Here is a 21,107-nt window from a genome sequence, read left to right on the forward strand (position 1 = left end):
AGTTGTGACAAAAAACGCTGAAAAACAGCTGGAGCTGACGCCACAACCAAAAGGCAAACGCAGAAAACGGAACAACCCCAACGACGTGTTTATGACAAAATACTGTTGTGATTGCTCGTCGAGGGGCAATTGCAAATATGCTTGACGGAGATCAATTTTGGAAAAGAAACGAGCTTCCCCTAACTTATCCATCAGCTCGTCCGGTCTAGGCAAAGGAAAAGAATCAATGACAGTCTGAGGATTAACTGTCGACTTAAAATCAGCACACAAACGTAACTTGCCAGACGGTTTCTTTATAATAACTATGGGAGAAGCCCACTGGCTCGCTGAAACGGGTTGAATAACACCGTTGTTTTGCCAATGACGAAGTTCATCTGCTACAGGTGCCCGGAGGGCGTGAGGCACTGGACGAGCACGAAAAAATCGAGGCTGATAATTATCTTTTAACGTAATATGAGCGGCAAAGTTCGCAGCACAACCTAGTTCATCTTTAAATATGTCACTGTATTGTTTACACAAATCGGTTATGCTGTCTTGAGGAACAACAACAGAATTAATTTGCAACACATTGTCTTGGATAGACAGGCCAAACAAGTCAAAACAGTCTAATCCGAAAATGTTTACACTGTCTGTAGCGCGGAGCACTGTGAATGAAACTGTTTTTGTATTGCCACGGACTGTGGCTGGCACGCTACATACACCTAACACAGGAATTTGTTCTCCACTATAAGTAGCCAAAGAATGTTTTGCCGCTGAAAGTTTAGGGCGGCCGATAGCCGCATACGTAGCACTATTTATGAGAGTCACAGACGCACCAGTGTCTAATTGAAAATTGAAGGTCTTATCCTGGATGCGTAGCTTCACAAATAGTTTATTACACTGTCTCTGGATCGGTGCAGCGGAGGCGGAAGACACAAAATCAGCGCGTTTAGCGCGTGTTCGCTGCTTACGACAACTCGTGGGTTGGGCGGGTGGAACAACAACTCCCGCTTCACTTGCAGTCTGTACATTACTTTTTACAGCGTTTGAATTACGCTTGGGTCGCATAGCAGAGGGCTGGGTGGGTGGCTTATTGCGAACAAGTTTATTACCCACACAAACCGTGGAAGAGTCTTTAAACGCGACCTTCTGGGCGGGCTGGCTTTGAAGAACATGAATATCCATGGGCTGGGCAGCACTAGAATTGTTCTTGCGTTTATGCAAACAAACAGTATTGATGTGTCCTTTCCTTTGACAAAAGTGACAAACCGCGTTTCTTAACGGGCAACGTTCACGAGGATGAGCAAGAACACACTTAGGGCAAGACTTAACTCTATCATTTTGCACACGCGGCTGACGAATGTGTTTAACATGACGCGGCCGGCTAGTGTTTATAGTCTGACTCTGCCGGTGGGGCCGCGGGTGTGACATAACTTGCTTAGCACAGGCAATTTGAGAAATACATGGCTGATCTAACTCACACTCAGCATAGTCAAAAGTATCTTGGGCTTCAATAATGTTCATCACAGTCTCTAATGACGGGTCAGGCAACTTTAAGATAGCAGCACGAATACGAGAATCTGCAATGTTTTGAGTAATAGCGTCTCGTAACATGACATCACTGTAGGAAGCTCCACACACACAATTAAATCGGCACTGCCGGGTGAGGCCCCGTAAATCTGTTAACCACTGTTTATTAGATTGATGTGGCAGTTTCTTTAATCTGAAGAACTTGAATCTGGCTGCTGCCACATGAACTCGCGACTCAAAATACTCAGCAAGCTTGTTAACAACAACGTCATAGTCTAAAGCTTCTGGCTTGGATTCCGGGAACAACTTACAAAGTAGTTGATAGACTTCCACGCCTGCAGTGGAAATTAAATAAAGCTGCTGCTCAGTACCTGTGATTTTGTAGACTGTCATGTGCGCCTGCAACTGCGCGAAATATTCTCGCCATTCTTCTCTTGATGCATCAAAAGCACGGAAAGACGGTGCTGCCTGTGCTTGTTCCTTTTGTGTTGGAGGATTAGCCGCTTGTTTGGCGATTGCTTCCACCAGACTTTGTATTTGCTGACTCTGTAACAAGATCAACTGTTGTAATTCGGCAGACATAGTGAACACAAATTAAACCAGCCCCCAAAATTTTATCGCTATAATTAGCATAACCAGAAACAAGTTGAACCAGCCCTGCACACGAGTTCGGAAGCCCTCGTCGCCAGTTTTGTGGTGGCGTTCGTAGCGACAAACAATTCGCTGTAGAAACGGCTTACAAAGTCACCGCCACACTTTTAATAGCGGGCCGACCGGTCCGCTGGAACAGTGAACAGAAAGATGAAAACCCAACACTCTGATTAAATAAAAGTCGGTACTTATCTTTATTAACGAAGATACAGGAACACAGTAGTGAACTCCGTGTCTACAGAAATCTGTCTAGTTCGAGTCGGAGCGGCTAGGTCAGCGTCGGCTGACGACAAACAACAAATCTGCTGCGATGAACACACAACTGACTAGCAAGTACACAATTCGGTGGCGAGTATACAACTGAGCGGCGAATACAGAACTGTCCTAGCGCTCGCGACTCCAGCGCTTAAGAAGCCAGAAGCCAGCGGTGGCGCGCGCAGACTTGTGGCGATTTCCTGTCTCGCTGGCGCTGCTTATGCGGACGGCGTTCGGACTTTGATGCTGCCAACCTTTTGGCAGCGGTCTCGGGTGGCATTACTGGCTAGGATATAACAGAACCTTATTGACTGGAGTATAATTGTCTTTAGTGATGAGTCTCATATCAAAATAAACTCCATGACCAGTGCAGATGTGTTTGTAGATGCTCTGCGCAGTGATGGGATATCGGCCTAAGTGCCACTCACCATATGGCCTGACAGCAAGGAGTGATAGTCTGGTGTGCCATTTCCTTTCATAGCAGGACCGCTTCGATTCTCATCCACAGCACCAATGCGGCACAGTGAGACATAAGTGATGTTCTAAGCCTTGTTTTGTTGCCCTTCATGGCACACCATCCTGGCCTTAAATTTAAGCAAGATAATGCCTGGCTGCACACTGTGAGCATTTCTACTGGTTGTCTTCATGCTTGCCAAACCCCTATCTTTCCCAACAAAGTCGCTGGATCTCTCTTCAGTTAGAATTATTGGGGCATTATGGGCAGGATCCCCCAACTAGCTTGCTAGTTTGACAATCTAACATACCATTTGGACAGAATTTGGCCCGATATCCCTCAACAACAACAACAAGGCTATCAATCAGTGCCAAGCCAAATAATTCGTTGCATAAGGGCCAGATGTGGACCAATATGTTGTTGAAATACTCAGTTTGTGAAGCTTTTCCTCTTGAATAACTCATCCAGTTTTTCTGAAATTGTAATCATTTGTTGTCTGTACAAACACGTCCCATCTACTGATTTCCATCCCATTTTGATGACTTTTTGATGGTGTTCTTTTTTTTATTGGGGAAAGCAGAGGATCTGTAACACTTCCTTAGGAAATGTCAAATGTCACTCAGTGTCTTCCTGTCAACTACTATAAACTGCCATATTTCTGACAGGAAATCACAAATCCGCTCACAAAGTTCAGACAATACTCATAGGCATGCAATTTGGTTAGAAACAACCTGTGAGGAATCATGTCAAAAGGCTTCTGGATATCTACAAATATGGAATCAACTTGAGATCTCCTTTCAGTGGCAGTGATTACTTCATGTGAATAAAGAGCTAGTTTTGTTTCATAGGAATAACTGTTTCTGAATCTATGCTGGCTATCTGTCAGGGGATCATAAGTTTCATGTAATTACTGTTTCTCCAACTGGAAAAACTGGCACAGTGTTGGCAGCTTGATAAATGAGTCTTAAGCCATCGTATTCAGATTCACTTCATTGGAAAGATGAAAATTAGAAAACTTGACAGAGAGAATGAAGAACTTCTGAACATAATGGATCAGAAGAAAGGAAAGTAACTATACACTTCTATAATTACAGTTCCATCATTACTCTGTTATAGTGATTCTTGGTACATATCTAGTAAGCCTCAGATGAGCTAGAATCATTAATGACTTATGCTAGCTTTCTCTGTTCACGTCTCTGCCCTGTATTGTATTTTTCCTTTATCTTCATGTCTATTACAGTTAATAACATAATTTTGAAATGAAAGTGCAACATTTGAAACTAAATGCAAAAGTAAATTATTCAGCCCTGCAGTGGGTTAGATATTCAGTACTCAGGTAGAAACGGACCAGTGCTGGCAGTCACACAGATAGAACAAATTTAAGATATGTGCATTACAAATTGAACAACAAACCTTTCTTGCTCATTCCATTTGACCTACTCAACATAATTAAGTTACTGATCTAATACTTGTGTTTAGTGTTATATGATATGTATCATTAATTGTTCATGGGTTTTCAAGATCTGATAACTATTTGAAACATATATACTTTCAGATTAAAGATAGCAGATTACATTTCCGCTATAATCTTAATAGTCTTCGTACTGAGGAGAAAGATCTCTGGTTGAGTGCAGTTGCAGTGGATGATGGACAATGGCATACAGCTAAGGTATTTCTGAGCATTGTTTGTTCAACTTTTATTTGTGGATAGAATGGTAAAAATTGTGTATGGTTGCCAAACAGCTACTAACGTGTTTTTGTCATGTCAGGTTTCACGACATGGTTCGGCTGCAACTTTGGAACTCGATGGTGGCGAAGGCCGTAGATATAACGAAACTTTCACCTTTGAGGGACACCAGCTTTTACTGGTAGATAAGCAGGAAGGTGTTTACGCTGGAGGAAAAGCAGAATATACAGGAGTTCGAACATTTGAAGTTTATGCTGATTACCAGAAAGGTAACTTCCACTTTATCTTCTATTCTCAAACAACTGTTATTTATAAAAATTATATGTTATCCAGAAAGAAACTCTGAAAGCTTTGTGTTGCTGTTTTCTGTAATGTAATGTTGTTGTCCTTACAGTTTATTCAGTTTTATGAATATAATCTTGTAATAATGGTTTTTACCTTTGATCTGTCAGTTACCCATGTTTCTGAAACCATGTACAGTTCAGCGCTTCATGTGTATAAATAACAACATTTACTTCAATTTTCTGCCTGTAGGAACTATAAACAATAGGAATATATGTGTAGACCTTGTACATCTTCATCCATACCTGCAAAGCACTATGAAGTGCATGACGGGGAGTACTTCTAATTTGACTATATATTAGGGTTTCTTCCCATTTCATTCCCATATATAGCTTGGGGGAAGTTCCCGCTTGTGTTTGCCGTCTGAGTTATTGGCTGTTTTAGCAAACGACCCACGGACTGTTGACCGCAATATACTTTTTATCCGTTGTAGCAATATGGTGATGGGCATTTAAATTTTAGTTCTGGACCTCCATTTCTCTATGGTGTATATTACATACCTTCTTTCACATCCCTGTTTTTAGCTGTTTTCTCTTACATTGATTGGGATTGACATGTGGTCATTTTTTAACTCCACTCTGTCTTCATGTCCTACAGTTTTGACATGGGTGCATATGACCCTAGTTGTTTTTGCACCCTAAAACAAAACAAACAAACTGTTGAATGCCTCTGTATGTGTGGCAGTTGGTGCAATCTTGTCTTTGCAGGTCCTATGGTGAAAACACACAGGTGACTGTAGTATATTCCTAGGGACTTCACTTTATAGTTCTTGAAACTTTGCAAGTAGACTTCCACAGCATAGTTGGCATCAGATGTATAACTACATATTGCATCCTTTCTCAGATAATGCCAAAATGAGTGACATGGTGGACAGAGAGTTTGTTTCATTCCTGGAGAAACTGTTGAGTGTAAACAGTCCTTCCACAATGGGCAACATGTATTACGACAAGAGTTAACATAAGAAAATTTTCAAATTTTGATGAGAAATCTTATTCACATTGCTGAAAACAAAGAGTAAATTTTTGCAGTGTCTGCTTCTCTACAAACAAAGATTCTGCATAGAGTTAATGTTGCATAAGTATTTGTTACTAAATAATATAATCTGAAACTTGGCAAAATACATATTTTAGTACATCAAGACCTGTTGGAAAAATTGGTAAAGTCACACTTGAAATTGTGCAAAGATAGAAATTTTAAGAGCTGCATACTTTTTAGGCTGCCTGGATGACATCAGACTGGAAGGGAAACATCTACCTCTGCCTCCTGCAATGAACGGGACTCAATGGGGACAGGCAACAATGGCTAGAAACTTAGAGCGTAACTGCCCTTCTAATAAACCATGTGCTAATGTCATCTGTCCTGATCCATTTGAGTGTGTTGATCTGTGGAATGAATATGAATGCACGTAAGTATTTAATTCAGTTGCTTCTTCAATTTTTATTTAAATTTACTTAATTTATCATAGGACAATGAAACTTCAAACTTGACCCAAACTTCGCATGTTTCTACATTTTACTAGGTGTGATTGGAAAGTATTAATAATGGGCTCGTAATTGTACAATGGTGGTACTTACATGCTACTGAGATTCGTCTACTTCAAAGTAGTCCCTTTCTGACTGAACACACTGACTCCAACAGTCTTTCCACTTTTGGAAACATTCCTGGAAATTTTTTCCTGAAGTATGTTAAGGACACTTTCTGTATTTGCCTGGATTACTTCAATCCAGTCAAATCACTTTCCTTTTAGTGAAAATTTCAGTTTAGGAAACAGGTATAAGTCCGCAGGGGCCAAATTAGGGGAGTATTGAATTTTGAATTTGGTCAAAAATTTAACAATGGAGAAGTCATGATGAGCCAGAGCATTGTCATGGTGTAACACCCAACTCGTGTCTTTCCACAATACAGGCCTTTTCTTCCGTACCTTTTCACGCATATGCTCAAGGACACATTTGTAGTATTCCTGGTTAATTGTCTGTCCTCCAGGTGTAAATTCAAGGTGCACATTACTGGTAGAATAAAAAAAAAAATCACCATCATTGTCTACACCTTCGACTGACTTTGCCATGCTTTCTTTGGTTGTGGTGAACCTGGAGTCTTCCACTGCAAAGACTGCACTTTGGTTTTAGGATCATATCCATTTACCCATGATTTATCACCTGTAATTACCCTATTTATTAAATATGGGTCATTTTTAGTCTGATTAATCACTTCTTGCCACACTTCAAATTGGTATTGTCTCTGGTCACTTGACAACACTTTTTGAATGAATTTTGCGGACGCTCAATGCATGTTCAGATCTTCAGTTAAAATTGACTGAACTGCATAGAAACTTAAATTAAGTTCATCAGCCATCTCCCTAATTATAAGTCTAAGCTCAGAGCACACTAAGTTGCAAACTTTCACAAAATTTCCATTCATTTTTGAGGTGGAAGTACGGCTGGACCATGTTCATCTTCAAATGATTCACGGCCATTTTTAAATCTGTTGAACCAGACAAAAACATTTGACTGGCTTGTACAATTATCTCCAAAAGCTGTTTTTAATACACTCCTGGAAATGGAAAAAAGAACACATTGACACCGGTGTGTCAGACCCACCATACTTGCTCCGGACACTGCGAGAGGGCTGTACAAGCAATGATCACACGCACGGCACAGCGGACACACCAGGAACCGCGGTGTTGGCCGTCGAATGGCGCTAGCTGCGCAGCATTTGTGCACCGCCGCCGTCAGTGTCAGCCAGTTTGCCGTGGCATACGGAGCTCCATCGCAGTCTTTAACACTGGTAGCATGCCGCGACAGCGTGGACGTGAACCGTATGTGCAGTTGACGGACTTTGAGCGAGGGCGTATAGTGGGCATGCGGGAGGCCGGGTGGACGTACCGCCAAATTGCTCAACACGTGGGGCGTGAGGTCTCCACAGTATATCGATGTTGTCGCCAGTGGTCGGCGGAAGGTGCACGTGCCCGTCGACCTGGGACCGGACCGCAGCGACGCACGGATGCACGCCAAGACCGTAGGATCCTATGCAGTGCCGTAGGGGACCGCACCGCCACTTCCCAGCAAATTAGGGACACTGTTGCTCCTGGGGTATCGGCGAGGACCATTCGCAACCGTCTCCATGAAGCTGGGCTACGGTCCCGCACACCGTTAGGCCGTCTTCCGCTCACGCCCCAACATCGTGCAGCCCGCCTCCAGTGGTGTCGCGACAGGCGTGAATGGAGGGACGAATGGAGACGTGTCGTCTTCAGCGATGAGAGTCGCTTCTGCCTTGGTGCCAATGATGGTCGTATGCGTGTTTGGCGCCGTGCAGGTGAGCGCCACAATCAGGACTGCATACGACCGAGGCACACCGGGTCAACACACGGCATCATGGTGTGGGGAGCGATCTCCTACACTGGCCGTACACCACTGGTGATCGTCGAGGGGACACTGAATAGTGCACGGTACATCCAAACCGTCATCGAACCCCTCGTTCTACCATTCCTAGACCAGCAAGGGAACTTGCTGTTCCAACAGGACAATGCACGTCCGCATGTATCCCGTGCCACCCAACGTGCTCTAGAAGGTGTAAGTCAACTACCCTGGCCAGCAAGATCTCCGGATCTGTCCCCCATTGAGCATGTTTGGGACTGGATGAAGCGTCGTCTCACGCGGTCTGCACGTCCAGCACGAACGCTGGTCCAACTGAGGCGCCAGGTGGAAATGGCATGGCAAGTCGTTCCACAGGACTACATCCAGCATCTCTATGATCGTCTCCATGGGAGAATAGCAGCCTGCATTGCTGCGAAAGGTGGATATACACTGTACTAGTGCCGACATTTGCATGTCTGTTGCCTGTGTCTATGTGCCTGTGGTTCTGTCAGTGTGATCATGTGATGTATCTGACCCCAGGAATGTGTCAATAAAGTTTCCCCTTCCTGGGACAATGAATTCACGGTGTTCTTATTTCAATTTCCAGGAGTGTAGTTTGTAAGTCTTGGAAGCTGATTTCTCAGTTTTAAAACAAAATTTCTCACAAGCTTGTTGCTCCATTTTTACATCCATTTTCACGCAGACAGAATCTGGCAGTAAGCCCTAACAGACCCACACTCAATCAGCTGCCACAATGAACTGAATAAAGGAAATGCAGTTTCCTGTCAGAAGGCGTTCAAGTACAAGGCAATGACTCACTCCCCACCTTCCATGTACCTGCGCACCAAACCAGTAAGCAGTAGCGGATCCATTCTTTCCAGTCACACTTTGTATGACTTTGTAGATCACCAAATTAAACTTCATTTCTCCTTTACATCCTCCTGCTGTCCACTACCTTGATAAATGATAAATGTGTCCTCAACTTGAAAATTGATTTAAATACTGCAGTACATTACTAGGCGTTGTCCTATCAGAGATGGTGTATCTTTGTCTTCCTCCAATCTGTAAACTGACTTATTCAGCGAATTGTAGGGATACCTATAGTTTAATGTAGACTTCAAACATCTATGCAGTATGTGGTTTTTAACATAAACAAGTAAATGTCAGTTGTGGAAGGGGTTAGTGCCTATACATGGGAGGAAGAAAATCCTAGGATTTTCTAAGGATTAAACATTTGAACCCTTGTATTTACAATCTGACACTTATCCACGAAGTCACTTTCTGTCCTTAAGATACTCATATGAGGGGAAAAAAGTCTTTCAGCTGAAGCTTAATCTACTGTTAAGGTGTAGTGCTCCAGTTTATACACAGAGGGATGATGAATAATCATACAACACAGATACAGTATAGAACACTTTTATTAATGCAAGGAGCATACACATTAGAAGCATCCAAACTCAATGAAGTCATAAGGTGGACTAACAGTCAGAGAGTTCTGTGCATTGGTCAACACAGTGTTCCTGTTCTCACAGAGCTGGGGGAGGAATAATACCGCATATTGATCCACATAGTGCACCCAAGTGACCAAGCAGATTGTCGAATTCATCTCTAATGATGTCACTCAAAGCAAAAACACTGTCTGCAGTGGTGAAGTACAAAGTTGGTTGATGTGGTTGAATAGGAGGTAGCTTAAGATTTGTGATGTGGCCATCAGGTTGTCAAGGCAATGTTTGTGGTGGAAGAGCAGCCAAATAGGCATTATCCATAAGAGGCATGATATGATGCACTGTAGGCAATGTGGAAGACAATGCAGCCAGCAACACGAGGTCCAGAGCAATCAGATTCATGCGTGGCATGGTCGCTGACTTTTCAAAAGTGACTAGGTGCGAATCCAACTGGTTGGATTGCTGTGGCTCATGAGTAGCCTGGCTTGCAAGCAAAACTGGATCACATGCAAGACCACATAATGCATTGTCTGTTACACTGCATTGTCTAGCAGTGTTGTGCGCTGTCAGAGCATTGTCCAGAAGATTGTCACTGTCATTTTTTATCACACAAGATGCAAGCAGAGTGTTATCCATAGCATCTGACATTGTGACATAAGAATTGTTGTCCAGTGGCATAAACTGCATGACACAATGAGGGCAGGACAGCAGCATTGTAGTTGCAAAATAGTTGGAAATGTTCAAGTTATACGCAAACACAGTCATCAGAATAATCAGTGTAGTGCTACAGTGTATGCACAGTGGTAATGATGAATACTCACGCAACACAGATACAATGTAGCATATTAACACAAGGAGCATACATGACAGAAGCAATTGAACTCAACTAAGTTAGTCAGAGAGTTTTGTGTGATGTCAACAATGATGTTTGCCATACAGTGTTCCCACAAAGGCTTCAACAATCTGTACTTCAGTTTCTGAGATTAGCGGAAGAACTAATTTCATGATTAGATGAGGAAGAGTTCTTTTAAGTAAATCACTTCATGAGCAAAAGCAGTTAACTGCAGACTAATAGAAGTATGTCCCTGTATAACCAATTTCTTAAAGAATATCCAGTTTATAATAGAGGGAAACATTCCATGTGGGAAAAATATATCTAAAAACAAAGATGATGTAACTTACCAAACGAAAGCATTGATATGTTGATAGAGACACTAACAAACACAAACACACACACAAAATTCAAGCTTTCGCAACCAACAGTTGCTTCATCAGGAAAGAGGGAAGGAGAGGGAAAGACGAAAGGATGCGGGTTTTAAGGGAAAGGGTAAGGACTCATTCCAATCCCGGGAGTGGAAAGACTTATCTTAGGGGGAAAAAGGGACAGGTATACACTAGCACACACACACACACATATCCTTCTGCACATATATAGCAATCAATTATTTTAACTACTGTAAATATATGGAGTTCCCTGAATTGTAAGCACTGTGGTCATAGTTTTAGATAATCTAATTTTCCTTTTACTTCTGGAACCGCACTCTCATTTCTCACAAAGAAAGAAGCATGTGGTGACCAGAGGAGGAGGAGGAGTAAAGATGGAATCTTAGTACTCCATTGTCTGTTATACACAATAATGGAAACAGAATAGAAAAAAAATCAGTGACACAATCTCTCAATTCAGTATCAATGTCATCTTCCACTTTATTATTTCTTGACCATTATCCTTGAATTGTATTAATCTTTAAAATTTATTTTTCTAATCCACGTTATTCTTTCTTATTCCTTGGAGAAGTAATTGCTACTTATGAAAAATCAAGTCTGTCAACTGCTCACATTTGTACTCCATGCTTAGACAATATGTCATACTCATTGCCAGTTAATTTACTCCACTGAGAATTTGCAAGAAATTAAAACTTGTACCAGCTCAGGACTCAAATCAAGACACTATGATTTAGTGCATAGTACTTTTATATTTATGTGATGCAAGCATGTGGACTAGCCCTTTAATACAGGAACTTTCCTCTCAACCCATCATTGGCAGAATGATGCTTTAAATCAGTCAGTGGGGCATGGTTAGCTGTCTCAGTTGGAAGGAAGATATTCTGGCTTGAGTTCTGATGCAACATAAAATTTACTTGTCATAAATGTTTGTGCGTTATTAATAAAGATATTTGGCAATGCAGATGTAATATATTTACATTGTTACTAACAGTGCAAATTTTTTTTCTAGAAATAACCAATTAATTATCATTTTTGTGTAAATGTTTCATTTTGGAAATGTGTTTTTATTCCCTTTCTAGTTATTAATATACTATCCCCTTAAGGAGCTGTAGAGACAAGCTGTTTGTTGATAGCTAGTGAAACAGGAGAAATTATTGTGGGAAAAAAATCATTGTTTATATGTTATATATGAAGACATAAATCAGCATGTACAAAAATACTGTAAAAATCTTTGACAACTGATGATAAATGCAAGTAGCATTAACAATGATCCAACAAAATTATTGTGAAAGGGAATCTACTTTTAGAAAGTGTCAACCATTAATTTTGCATGTACATAGTGTGGTCCATACATTCCTGGACTTAGGTAATAACAAATTCAAAATAAGATGTATATATGTTTCTTAGCTATCTCTTTGCTCAAAACAGAATCAATTTCACATAATACATTTCTCAGTATGAATTTTTAATGTCTTTGTTGCCCCATAAAAATATTCTTTGGCTGTTGTCTTAGCGATTCACTGCTGCTGATTAGCAGCATAGTTGTTCATCATAAAGAATCACCAAAATTGAAAAGATCTGAAAAAGCTCTTATGATTCAAGCTAGAAAGCATTATATCAATTCTTAATAGACTTTCTTATGCACTGTTGTACTTGGAACTCTCATTCTTTGCGAACAGTGCCACTGATTCTGCAAAGTACAATCAACATTTTCTTCATCTACTATTTTTGAAAGAACAGTTTTATCAGTGTTGGTGATGTTTCATTGAACCATGCAGAACTCGCAACTTATATTTTAGCATCTTTATGTGTTGGTGTCAGATAAGCCTTCCACTGATGTCAAATTGGTGCCCACTGTTCTTTCTATAACTCCATCACCCAACTCTGACATATGCATAATGGGAGATCATTTCAGACATGAAAGAGAGAGAGAGAGAGAGAGAGAGAGAGAGAGAGAGATCTGTCTGGGAACTCTTGGACTGCACTGTGTATCCCACAAAGCATTAAAAGGCACGGAAAAAAAAAAACTAAAAATGGAATGCTGCAGCCATAGTCAGTAGTTGACATTTCTTGTACATTTTCTGAGATAAGTGTACATAAAAGCTACTGCAGCTTGCTCAGTTAAATATATTTCAAATTGATACTGACTCAGGAAATTAATTGTAACAAGAATTCAAAAGTAACTTCTAGTTTCAATCTCTGTTAATGGTGATAAATCTTCTTCTGGACAAATTCTGACTTTTAAGTAAACAATTTCTTTCAAGGATTCAAATACAGTATACTCCCAATTATTTAATCAGTTTGTAAGTGCCAGTGAAGCAAGTTAAAAGAAATTTGAAAAAGAAATGAAAGAAACGTGTTGACATTGAAATAAAAATCAGAATTAATTAACAGATTTAATAAGGGGAAACCTGCCACAAAACTAAGTGCAGATTATGATATTGGAATGCACACTGTTTGGTACATTAAAAGGAATAAGCAGAAAAAAGGGATGTCAGGAAATGTGATTCTAGTTCTGGACCACCTGTACAAAAAGCATGAGGCAATCTACTTTGATGAATTAGATGCTGCTCTTTTGCAATGATTTAGCAACATCACAGGATTCATAAACTTACTGTGCTTTTGAAGATGTTTATGAAGAAACATCAAATGCATGGCTAAAGGTAGACACATGAACGCAGCTGTCACTAAATTAGTTACACTGAAACTGTGACTGCAACTTCACAATAAGCCAAAGAAGAGGACAGTGAATGTGAAATAGTCATTGTACCACATTGCAATGTGTTGATACTCTTCTAGATTATATGGGCCAGAGGGGGTTTCAGTACAGTGACGTTATTGCTGCTGGAAAAATTCAAATTGCTGTGAAAAAAAAGTCAACTCCTCTCAGATTCAGACCAATATCATAGACTGTTTTAAGAAACTAAAAGCCCTACAGTACCTTTGCACAGAAATTGGATAAACTTTTGTAGAAATAGCAAATGTTTGAAAATATCTTGATTTTTCATGTTTTTCAATTACAGTGCATTTCCTTCCCCACATTACCCCAAATAATCAGGAGTATACTGTACTCAGTAATAGGAGTAGCAAACTGTGCATGTGTTAGATAAATTGCTGATAAAAATTTTAAAATCAAGCAAATACTGTCAATGGAAGAAACACACTCAAGTTGTCTAATAACGTGTAGTTTTATATGCTGTTTTATGGTAAACTACTCTTTCATAGCAATAATGATATCTTGCAACATTTCTCAGCTGTGGTGAAGGCAAGGTAGTGTCTGCTGACCAAAAGGGGTGTGAGGATAAAAACGAATGCCTGGACAGACCATGTCAAAATGGTGGCACATGCATCAATGAAGAGCCAAAACTTCGTTATCAATGCTTGTGTCCCGAGGGATACTGGGGGGAAAATTGCGAATTGGTGCAGGAAGGGCGAACTTTGAAACTTAGTATGGGGGCACTTGCAGCCATCTTGGTCTGTCTGCTCATCATCCTTAGTAAGTCACAAAATATTTGGTGATGAGAAATGTAGGAAAGTCCTTTTTCTTTTGCTCATGCGCATGGAAAGTATGTACTCATGTAACAGCCAGCAAATAATTTTGCTTGAATATTGGGATCTGTTTGAATGTCAGATTTGCTCCGCAACTTTAATGGAATTAAATGCCTTTATGTCTTGCACTGACTTTTTTGTATGTTTATGTAGAGGTCATTGCTTATTTCTGTACAGCTTCTTACATTTGTTTCATTATATTTTATTTTTCTTAAACGGTGTTTAGATCTTGCATTTCAGTACTTTTGACTGCAAAGGTCAGCAGGGTTCTTTGTGCATGTAGTTATAATTTTTAATGTTTGTATGTGCTTGCTAGCTGTCCCACTGGATTCCGAATTCAGGGCAGAGATTGTGTAAACGAAGATGAATGTGAATGGAGGCCCTGCCTCAATGGAGGCCGTTGTGTTGACTTTGCTGATGAACGTCATTACGCCTGTCTTTGTCCTCCTGGTTTCAAGGGAATACATTGTGAACTGGAACAGCTTGAATCAGGAATAATTAAACCATCCACAAATTTCATCATAGCCATCATATCTTGTGTGATTCTCTTAATAAGTAAGTTTTAAACAATTTATTTTTATGTACCTTTGTAGATCATGCATGCATGAAAAATATCAGTTAATCTCTTGTCTCACATTTTGTTTTTATTTGTGCAGTGCATTGGTATTTTTCTATTCTATATTATTCTTAGGCAGTTGTTCATATTTGGATTCTATGTTGATAGATGTAATAAATATCTAGAGTGAGCCATTATATAGTAATAATTAATGCATGATTACTGTTATCCATTGCTGAATCCAATTGACATTCATAAATTTTGTGCATATTTGCTTAGAAAACGTTCAGTAATATCTTTCGTAGTTACTAGCTGTAAAGGTGTTGCTAATTGCATTCAGTTTTTCTATATATTTATATTTGTCCATTTGTTTGTTCAAAACTGCAACAGATTTCTTTCTTTTTGGGTTATTTATCTTTTAAAAAGATAAAAGACAGGATTGTAAATGAAAAATTTTCTGTCACTACTTTTCTGTTTTCACAATTAATTTCGGAGTGTGATTCACTGATAACGAATTGTTTAAATTCAAGTTATGTGACAACTGCAACTTCTAGGACCAGTGAGATTTGTATGTCTAAGCATAAGAGTAAGCTGTGATGTGGATTTCTGGTGTTACAATAATACTTCAGTGAGGAGACTGATCTTACTTACTTAATAGGTGGGAGATGATAATCATTAAATCCAATAACAATACAAAATGACATTAATCTACCATTTGAATGTGTTCCTCATTCCACATTACTTTTCTATTACAAGTTTCTGTCATTAATTTTATGTATTTGCTCCCCAGAAGTGATGTATTTTTGTGACCTAAAGCTCTGGACACATCATCATCAGTTTGAAGGACTGAATTATCTCTGATATGTTCACTGCTGATTTATTTTGCTCTGGCATCCCCCCACCCCTCCTACCCCCCTATGGAAAGCAATATTTTTGCCAGGTGACTATCTGAGGCATGATAATTTATTCCACTATCAGTTTCAACCTAACTAGCCATTTTAAGCAGGTCTGTGACACCTTGATAAATTAGTTAGTAAAGTTAAAAAAGTAAAAAATGAATTTCAAGAACATGTAATCCATGATATTAAACTTATGTGCAGTAAGGCGTCCTATGAAAGTTTAACACGATTTGTGTATGAATTTGTCATGGAATTGCAGAACCAGTTGAAAATAGCCCTTTGGGCTGAAGTCATCAGTGAAAGAGATTATCGGACTTCAGGCAGATGGTTAGCTAAATTTTTACCTTTCCATAATATATGATGACCAAAGTGAAAATATTTGCTTTGGTTGATCAATTTTCCTTCTCCTTATTTTGGGATCTTGTTCGGCAGTGAGTATGGTGTTTTGTTTTCTTCATTTTGAAATATGTTTAATTCCTTCTCAGTATTTTCATTTCTCTTCCTATCTGTATTGCTTCACTGTGGCTAATTAATGCCGTTAGTGGCAGATTGATTTCCCAAGACTGATGCATTGATGAGAAATGACAATAGAATGAAACCATTTCTTTTAATTGATGAGATGAAGAACATGTGACAGCTAAATATGAGACATGATATTTCTTAAGATTGATGCAGCCTTATGATGAATGTCATTTTTCGATGAAGTAAATTGACATCAACTTTATTAACATGTTAAAAATAAAAACACTAGGTGTCAATGAATTCTACTTCTTTAGCTTTTCTCTAAAGCATCAATGCCTGGCACTACTTTCTGAGCACATCTAATTTGAAGATAGGTGAGCTTCTGTCGGTGAATTTTATTCTCCTCACTGCGAAAAAAAGTTGCTCGCACAAGTATGTAGGGCCGAACATTGATATAATTATGTAAATTTACAATGAGAAAAAGTTTTATTTGAACTTACAAGACTTAATTTATTATGAGATGTATCGTGCAACTGATTTTCACACTGTAGGTTTATAAGTAATAACTGTAACTAGCCATCCCACAATGATGTCAAGTAGATACTGACGTGTCTGACCTTTGCTGTGAAGTTCCTAACTCAGCCATAATTCTCCTTTTCACCAATTTCCAAAGAGCTGCTTCCACTTCAAGCACCGCACCATTAAAGATAAGTATAAAGGTTGCATCTACAGCTATGGTGAATGTAACACATGGACATTCCTGTGAAGACAGTGCACAGTTTGCACTTCCCCTGCACTCCAAATGACATCTGACTAGCACACATTACCACATTCGCTCACTTCCGAAGCTGCGAGCGGGTGTAGTCACCCATGGAGAGGGTAAAGCAGCAGAAGTGCGAGAGAGTGAGTCTGGAGGAGAAGATGGAGAGAGGTAGGAGGAGGAAGAGGAGGTGGATGGAGAGAGGGAAGAGGAGCTGATAACCAGAGAGAGAATGAGGAGGACTTTAGGATGTATCTATATCCATATTTAGCAATTATGAAGCATTGCCAGATTTGCTAGTAAATATATAAATGATATTCATTCCCAAAATCTAGTTCAGTGGTAGACGTGTGGTATGAGGATAAAAATATTTTTTAACTCTAAGACATGCCAGTATCAAAGAATGAAGTCATAAGTTACCTCCTTGAGAAAAAGGTTTCACTGTACCACCTCTGCATTCAGATTCTACTGTAGATACTATAGAGGGTGGTAGATGTCATTCGACAGACATTCTTTTATGTGCACATTTCTGTCAGGACATCACATAATGTTTTGTGATTCATCGCACATTAAACTGCTTCCATTGTTCAACTACCTTGTAATATCACACCGTGTGCAATGTGGAATCAAGGATAGTTGTTAATAACCTTATAGTCTAGAAACATGACAATCTCTGGTTGCCAAAGCCAGATTGCTGAGCAGGGCAGTCTAGTCTTGGCAGCAAGAGACTGTTGTCCTGTTTGTGTGGGCTGCGTTTGTGTGAGTGTTATACCTATTCTGATTAAGACCTGTCTGGTCAAAAGCTTTGTTTGACAATATTTTTGTTGTGCCTTCCGCTATATGGTGAGTAGTAACAATCCTTTTCATAATGTTGTATAAAGACACTGAAAATGTGTAGTGGTAGGAAAGGAGACAGTTACATTGTTTAGTTACTTCATATGTGCTCACGGTACACTATTGGCCATTAAAATTGCTACATCATGAAGATGATGTGCTACAGATGCGAAATTTAACTGACAGGAAGAAGATGCTGTGATATGCAAATGATTAGCTTTTCAGAGCATTCACACAAGGTTGGCGCCGGTGGCGACACATACAACGTACTGACATGAGGAAAGTTTCCAACCAATTTCTCACACACAATCAGCAGTTGACCGGTGTTGCCTGGTGAAACGTTGTTGTGATGCCTCGTGTAGGAGGGGAAATGCATACCATCACATTTCCGACTTTGATAAAGGTCAGATTGTAGCCTATCGCGATTGTTGTTTATCATATCGCAACATTAGTGCTCATGTTGGTCGAGATCCAATGACTGTTGGCAGAATATGGAATCGGTGGGTTCAGGAGGGTAATACGGAATGCCGTGCTGGATCCCAACAGCCTCCTATCACTAGCAGTCGAGATGACAGGCATCTTACCGCATGGCTGTAACGCATCGTGCAGCCACATCTTGATCCCTGAGTCAACAGATGAGGACATTTGAAAGACAACAACCATCTGCACGAACAGTTCGACAACGTCTGCAGCAGCATGGGCTATCAGCTTGGACACCATGGCTGCGGTTACCCTTGACGCTGCAGACGCTGCATCACAGACAGGAGCACCTGTGATGGTGTACTCAACGACGAACCTGGGTGCACGAATGGCAAAATGTCATTTTTTTGGACAAATCCAGGTTCTGTTTACAGCATCATAATGGTCGCATCTGTGTTTGGCAACATCTCGGTGAATGCACATTGGAAGCGTGTATTGGTCATCACCATACGCCGTATCACCCAGCTTGATGGTATGGGACGCCACTGGTTACACGTCTCGGTCACCTCTTGTTCGCATTGACGTCACTATGATCAGTGGATGTTACATTTCAGATGTGTTACGACCCATGGCTCTACCCTTCATTCGATCCCTGCAAAACCCTACATTTCAGCAGGATAATGCATGACCACATTCTGCAGGTCCTGTATGGGCCTTTCTGGATACAGAAAATGTTTGACTGCTGCCCTGGCCAGCATATTCTCCAGATCTGTCACCAATTGAAAACGTCTGGTCAATGGTTGCCGAGCAACTGGCTCGTCACAATATGCCAGTCACTACTCTTGATGAACTGTGGTATCGTGTTGAGGCTGCATGGGCAGCTGTACCTGTACATACCATCCAAGCTCTGTTTGACTCAATGCCCAGGGTATCAAGGCCGTTATTACGGCCAGAGGTGGTTGTTCTGGGTACTGATTTCTCAGGATCTATGCACACAAATTGTGTGAAAATGTAATCACATGGCAGTTCTAGTATAATATATTTGTCCAATGAATACCCATTTATCATCTGCATTTCTTCTTGGTGTAGCAATTTTAATGGCCAGTAGTGTAGATTACTGATTTGTCAGAATAATCTTTTGAATATAATTTTGCTTTTTTAAAACTTTTTTGGTGCTTGCAGTCATAGGGAGTAAGAATGAATGATCTGTCTGGTTAGTTGTAGGCTGTGGACATTCCAGCTAATTACTAGTTCCCCATGAAAATAGCAAACAGTCTATGTTAAAATTACAGTGTTTCGAAATTTGGTTCATGTTCTTGTTACAGCTATGTCACGGAATCTTCTGATTAAGTTGGAGATCTGGGAGTTCTGCAGAGTAACCAATCTGGTCTTCATAAAATTACAAAGAGATAGAATGTACCTTTAGGAGATGAAATTCTGACATCACAAATAGACGCTTAAAAACAGAAAAAGTATTTCTAATTTTCAGAACTGTAAGTTTCCTCCATGGGAGGGGGGCAGGAGACTAAGTGATCTGCTCATCCCTTCCAATCTTCTGACATCCCCCTTTCATTCCCAAAAAAGGAATTGACAGTTCAAAAAACTAGGAATAGTTTTTTAAGCTTTTAAGTTTGCCTATCATTGGTACCAGAATTTTGTCTCTTGAAGGCACTCTGGCTTCTGCTAATTCTACAGTTTCTCAAGTGAATTCTCTTACTGATACAATTCTGGCCTCTTCTATTTCAAACAGAAGACCTATTTATATGTGTGATGAAGTAGGTGGTCTCAAATGGTGTTCAACATTATTATCAAGTGGTACACATGTACTTTTCATTACGCATCATGTCTTCCATTCCTGTTTTTCAAAACAGATATTTGTGATCTGATTTTGTTGGATATTTATAGAAAGATTATGAAATAAGGTCTGAAAAACATTTGTCATTATGTGTTAGAACTGCTCAGCTGTGAATATTACTGCAAATAAGCTTTGGTAACATGAAGGTATGTATGTATTGAAGGGCAGTATCTCATATGCTGCACCTGTCCTTTCATTTTTTGCATTGTAATTACTCACTTTATGCTTCCATCACAGTGTAAGACTTATCCAAATCTTTCAATCAAGAATTTGCAACATTTGGATAGTCTGTTATTCTGACTAATAATCATACCACTTATCTCTCCTATTCCAGTATTGGTCCTAGTCTTTGTAGTGTACAACAGGCGCCGTGAAGCCCACATAAAGTATCCAGGGCCAGACGATGATGTCCGTGAAAATATTATTAATTATGATGATGAGGGTGGTGGAGAAGATGATATGACAGCTTTTGACATCACACCTCTGCAGATTCCTATTGGAGGGCCAATACCTGAGATGACTGGAAAGATGCCATGTAAGTAATAGACTGAAACATTGTCTCTTCTTTCTGTTGCACAACAATTAAGGTAAATGCTGCTGCATACACCCCAAAACAATTAATAATGTGTTACAATAATGTAGATGAATATAAATTTTATGCAATAAATTGATGTCACCATGAAACAGAGAGCAGCTGATGAACTGTGGATATTGTTGCAAATATCTGAAGCAGGAACAGTTCAGAGTACTGTGATATACCACTGATTTTGTTGTAGGTTGTAAGAAGATTTGACAATACTGTGCTGCCTTTTCTTTTTTAGCTTTTAGATTTTTTTTTTACTGTTCAGAGTA

At 39.9% G+C, this 21,107-nt stretch overlaps 1 protein-coding gene across 1 annotated transcript in view; it reads left to right on the plus strand.

Moving 5' to 3' along the window:
* The window catches only part of LOC126263488 (neural-cadherin-like), a 412,393-nt gene that overhangs the window by 376,809 nt on the left and 14,477 nt on the right, over positions 1-21,107 (plus strand). The window contains exons 23-27 of the mRNA XM_049960581.1: positions 4,425-4,538; positions 4,639-4,825; positions 6,114-6,303; positions 14,786-15,024; positions 20,590-20,790. Of these exons, the coding sequence (XP_049816538.1) occupies positions 4,425-4,538; positions 4,639-4,825; positions 6,114-6,303; positions 14,786-15,024; positions 20,590-20,790 (931 nt within the window). The remainder of the gene's footprint in view (positions 1-4,424; positions 4,539-4,638; positions 4,826-6,113; positions 6,304-14,785; positions 15,025-20,589; positions 20,791-21,107) is intronic.

Source organism: Schistocerca nitens, chromosome 6 (assembly GCF_023898315.1).
Source record: "Schistocerca nitens isolate TAMUIC-IGC-003100 chromosome 6, iqSchNite1.1, whole genome shotgun sequence".
Taxonomy (NCBI): domain Eukaryota; kingdom Metazoa; phylum Arthropoda; class Insecta; order Orthoptera; family Acrididae; genus Schistocerca; species Schistocerca nitens.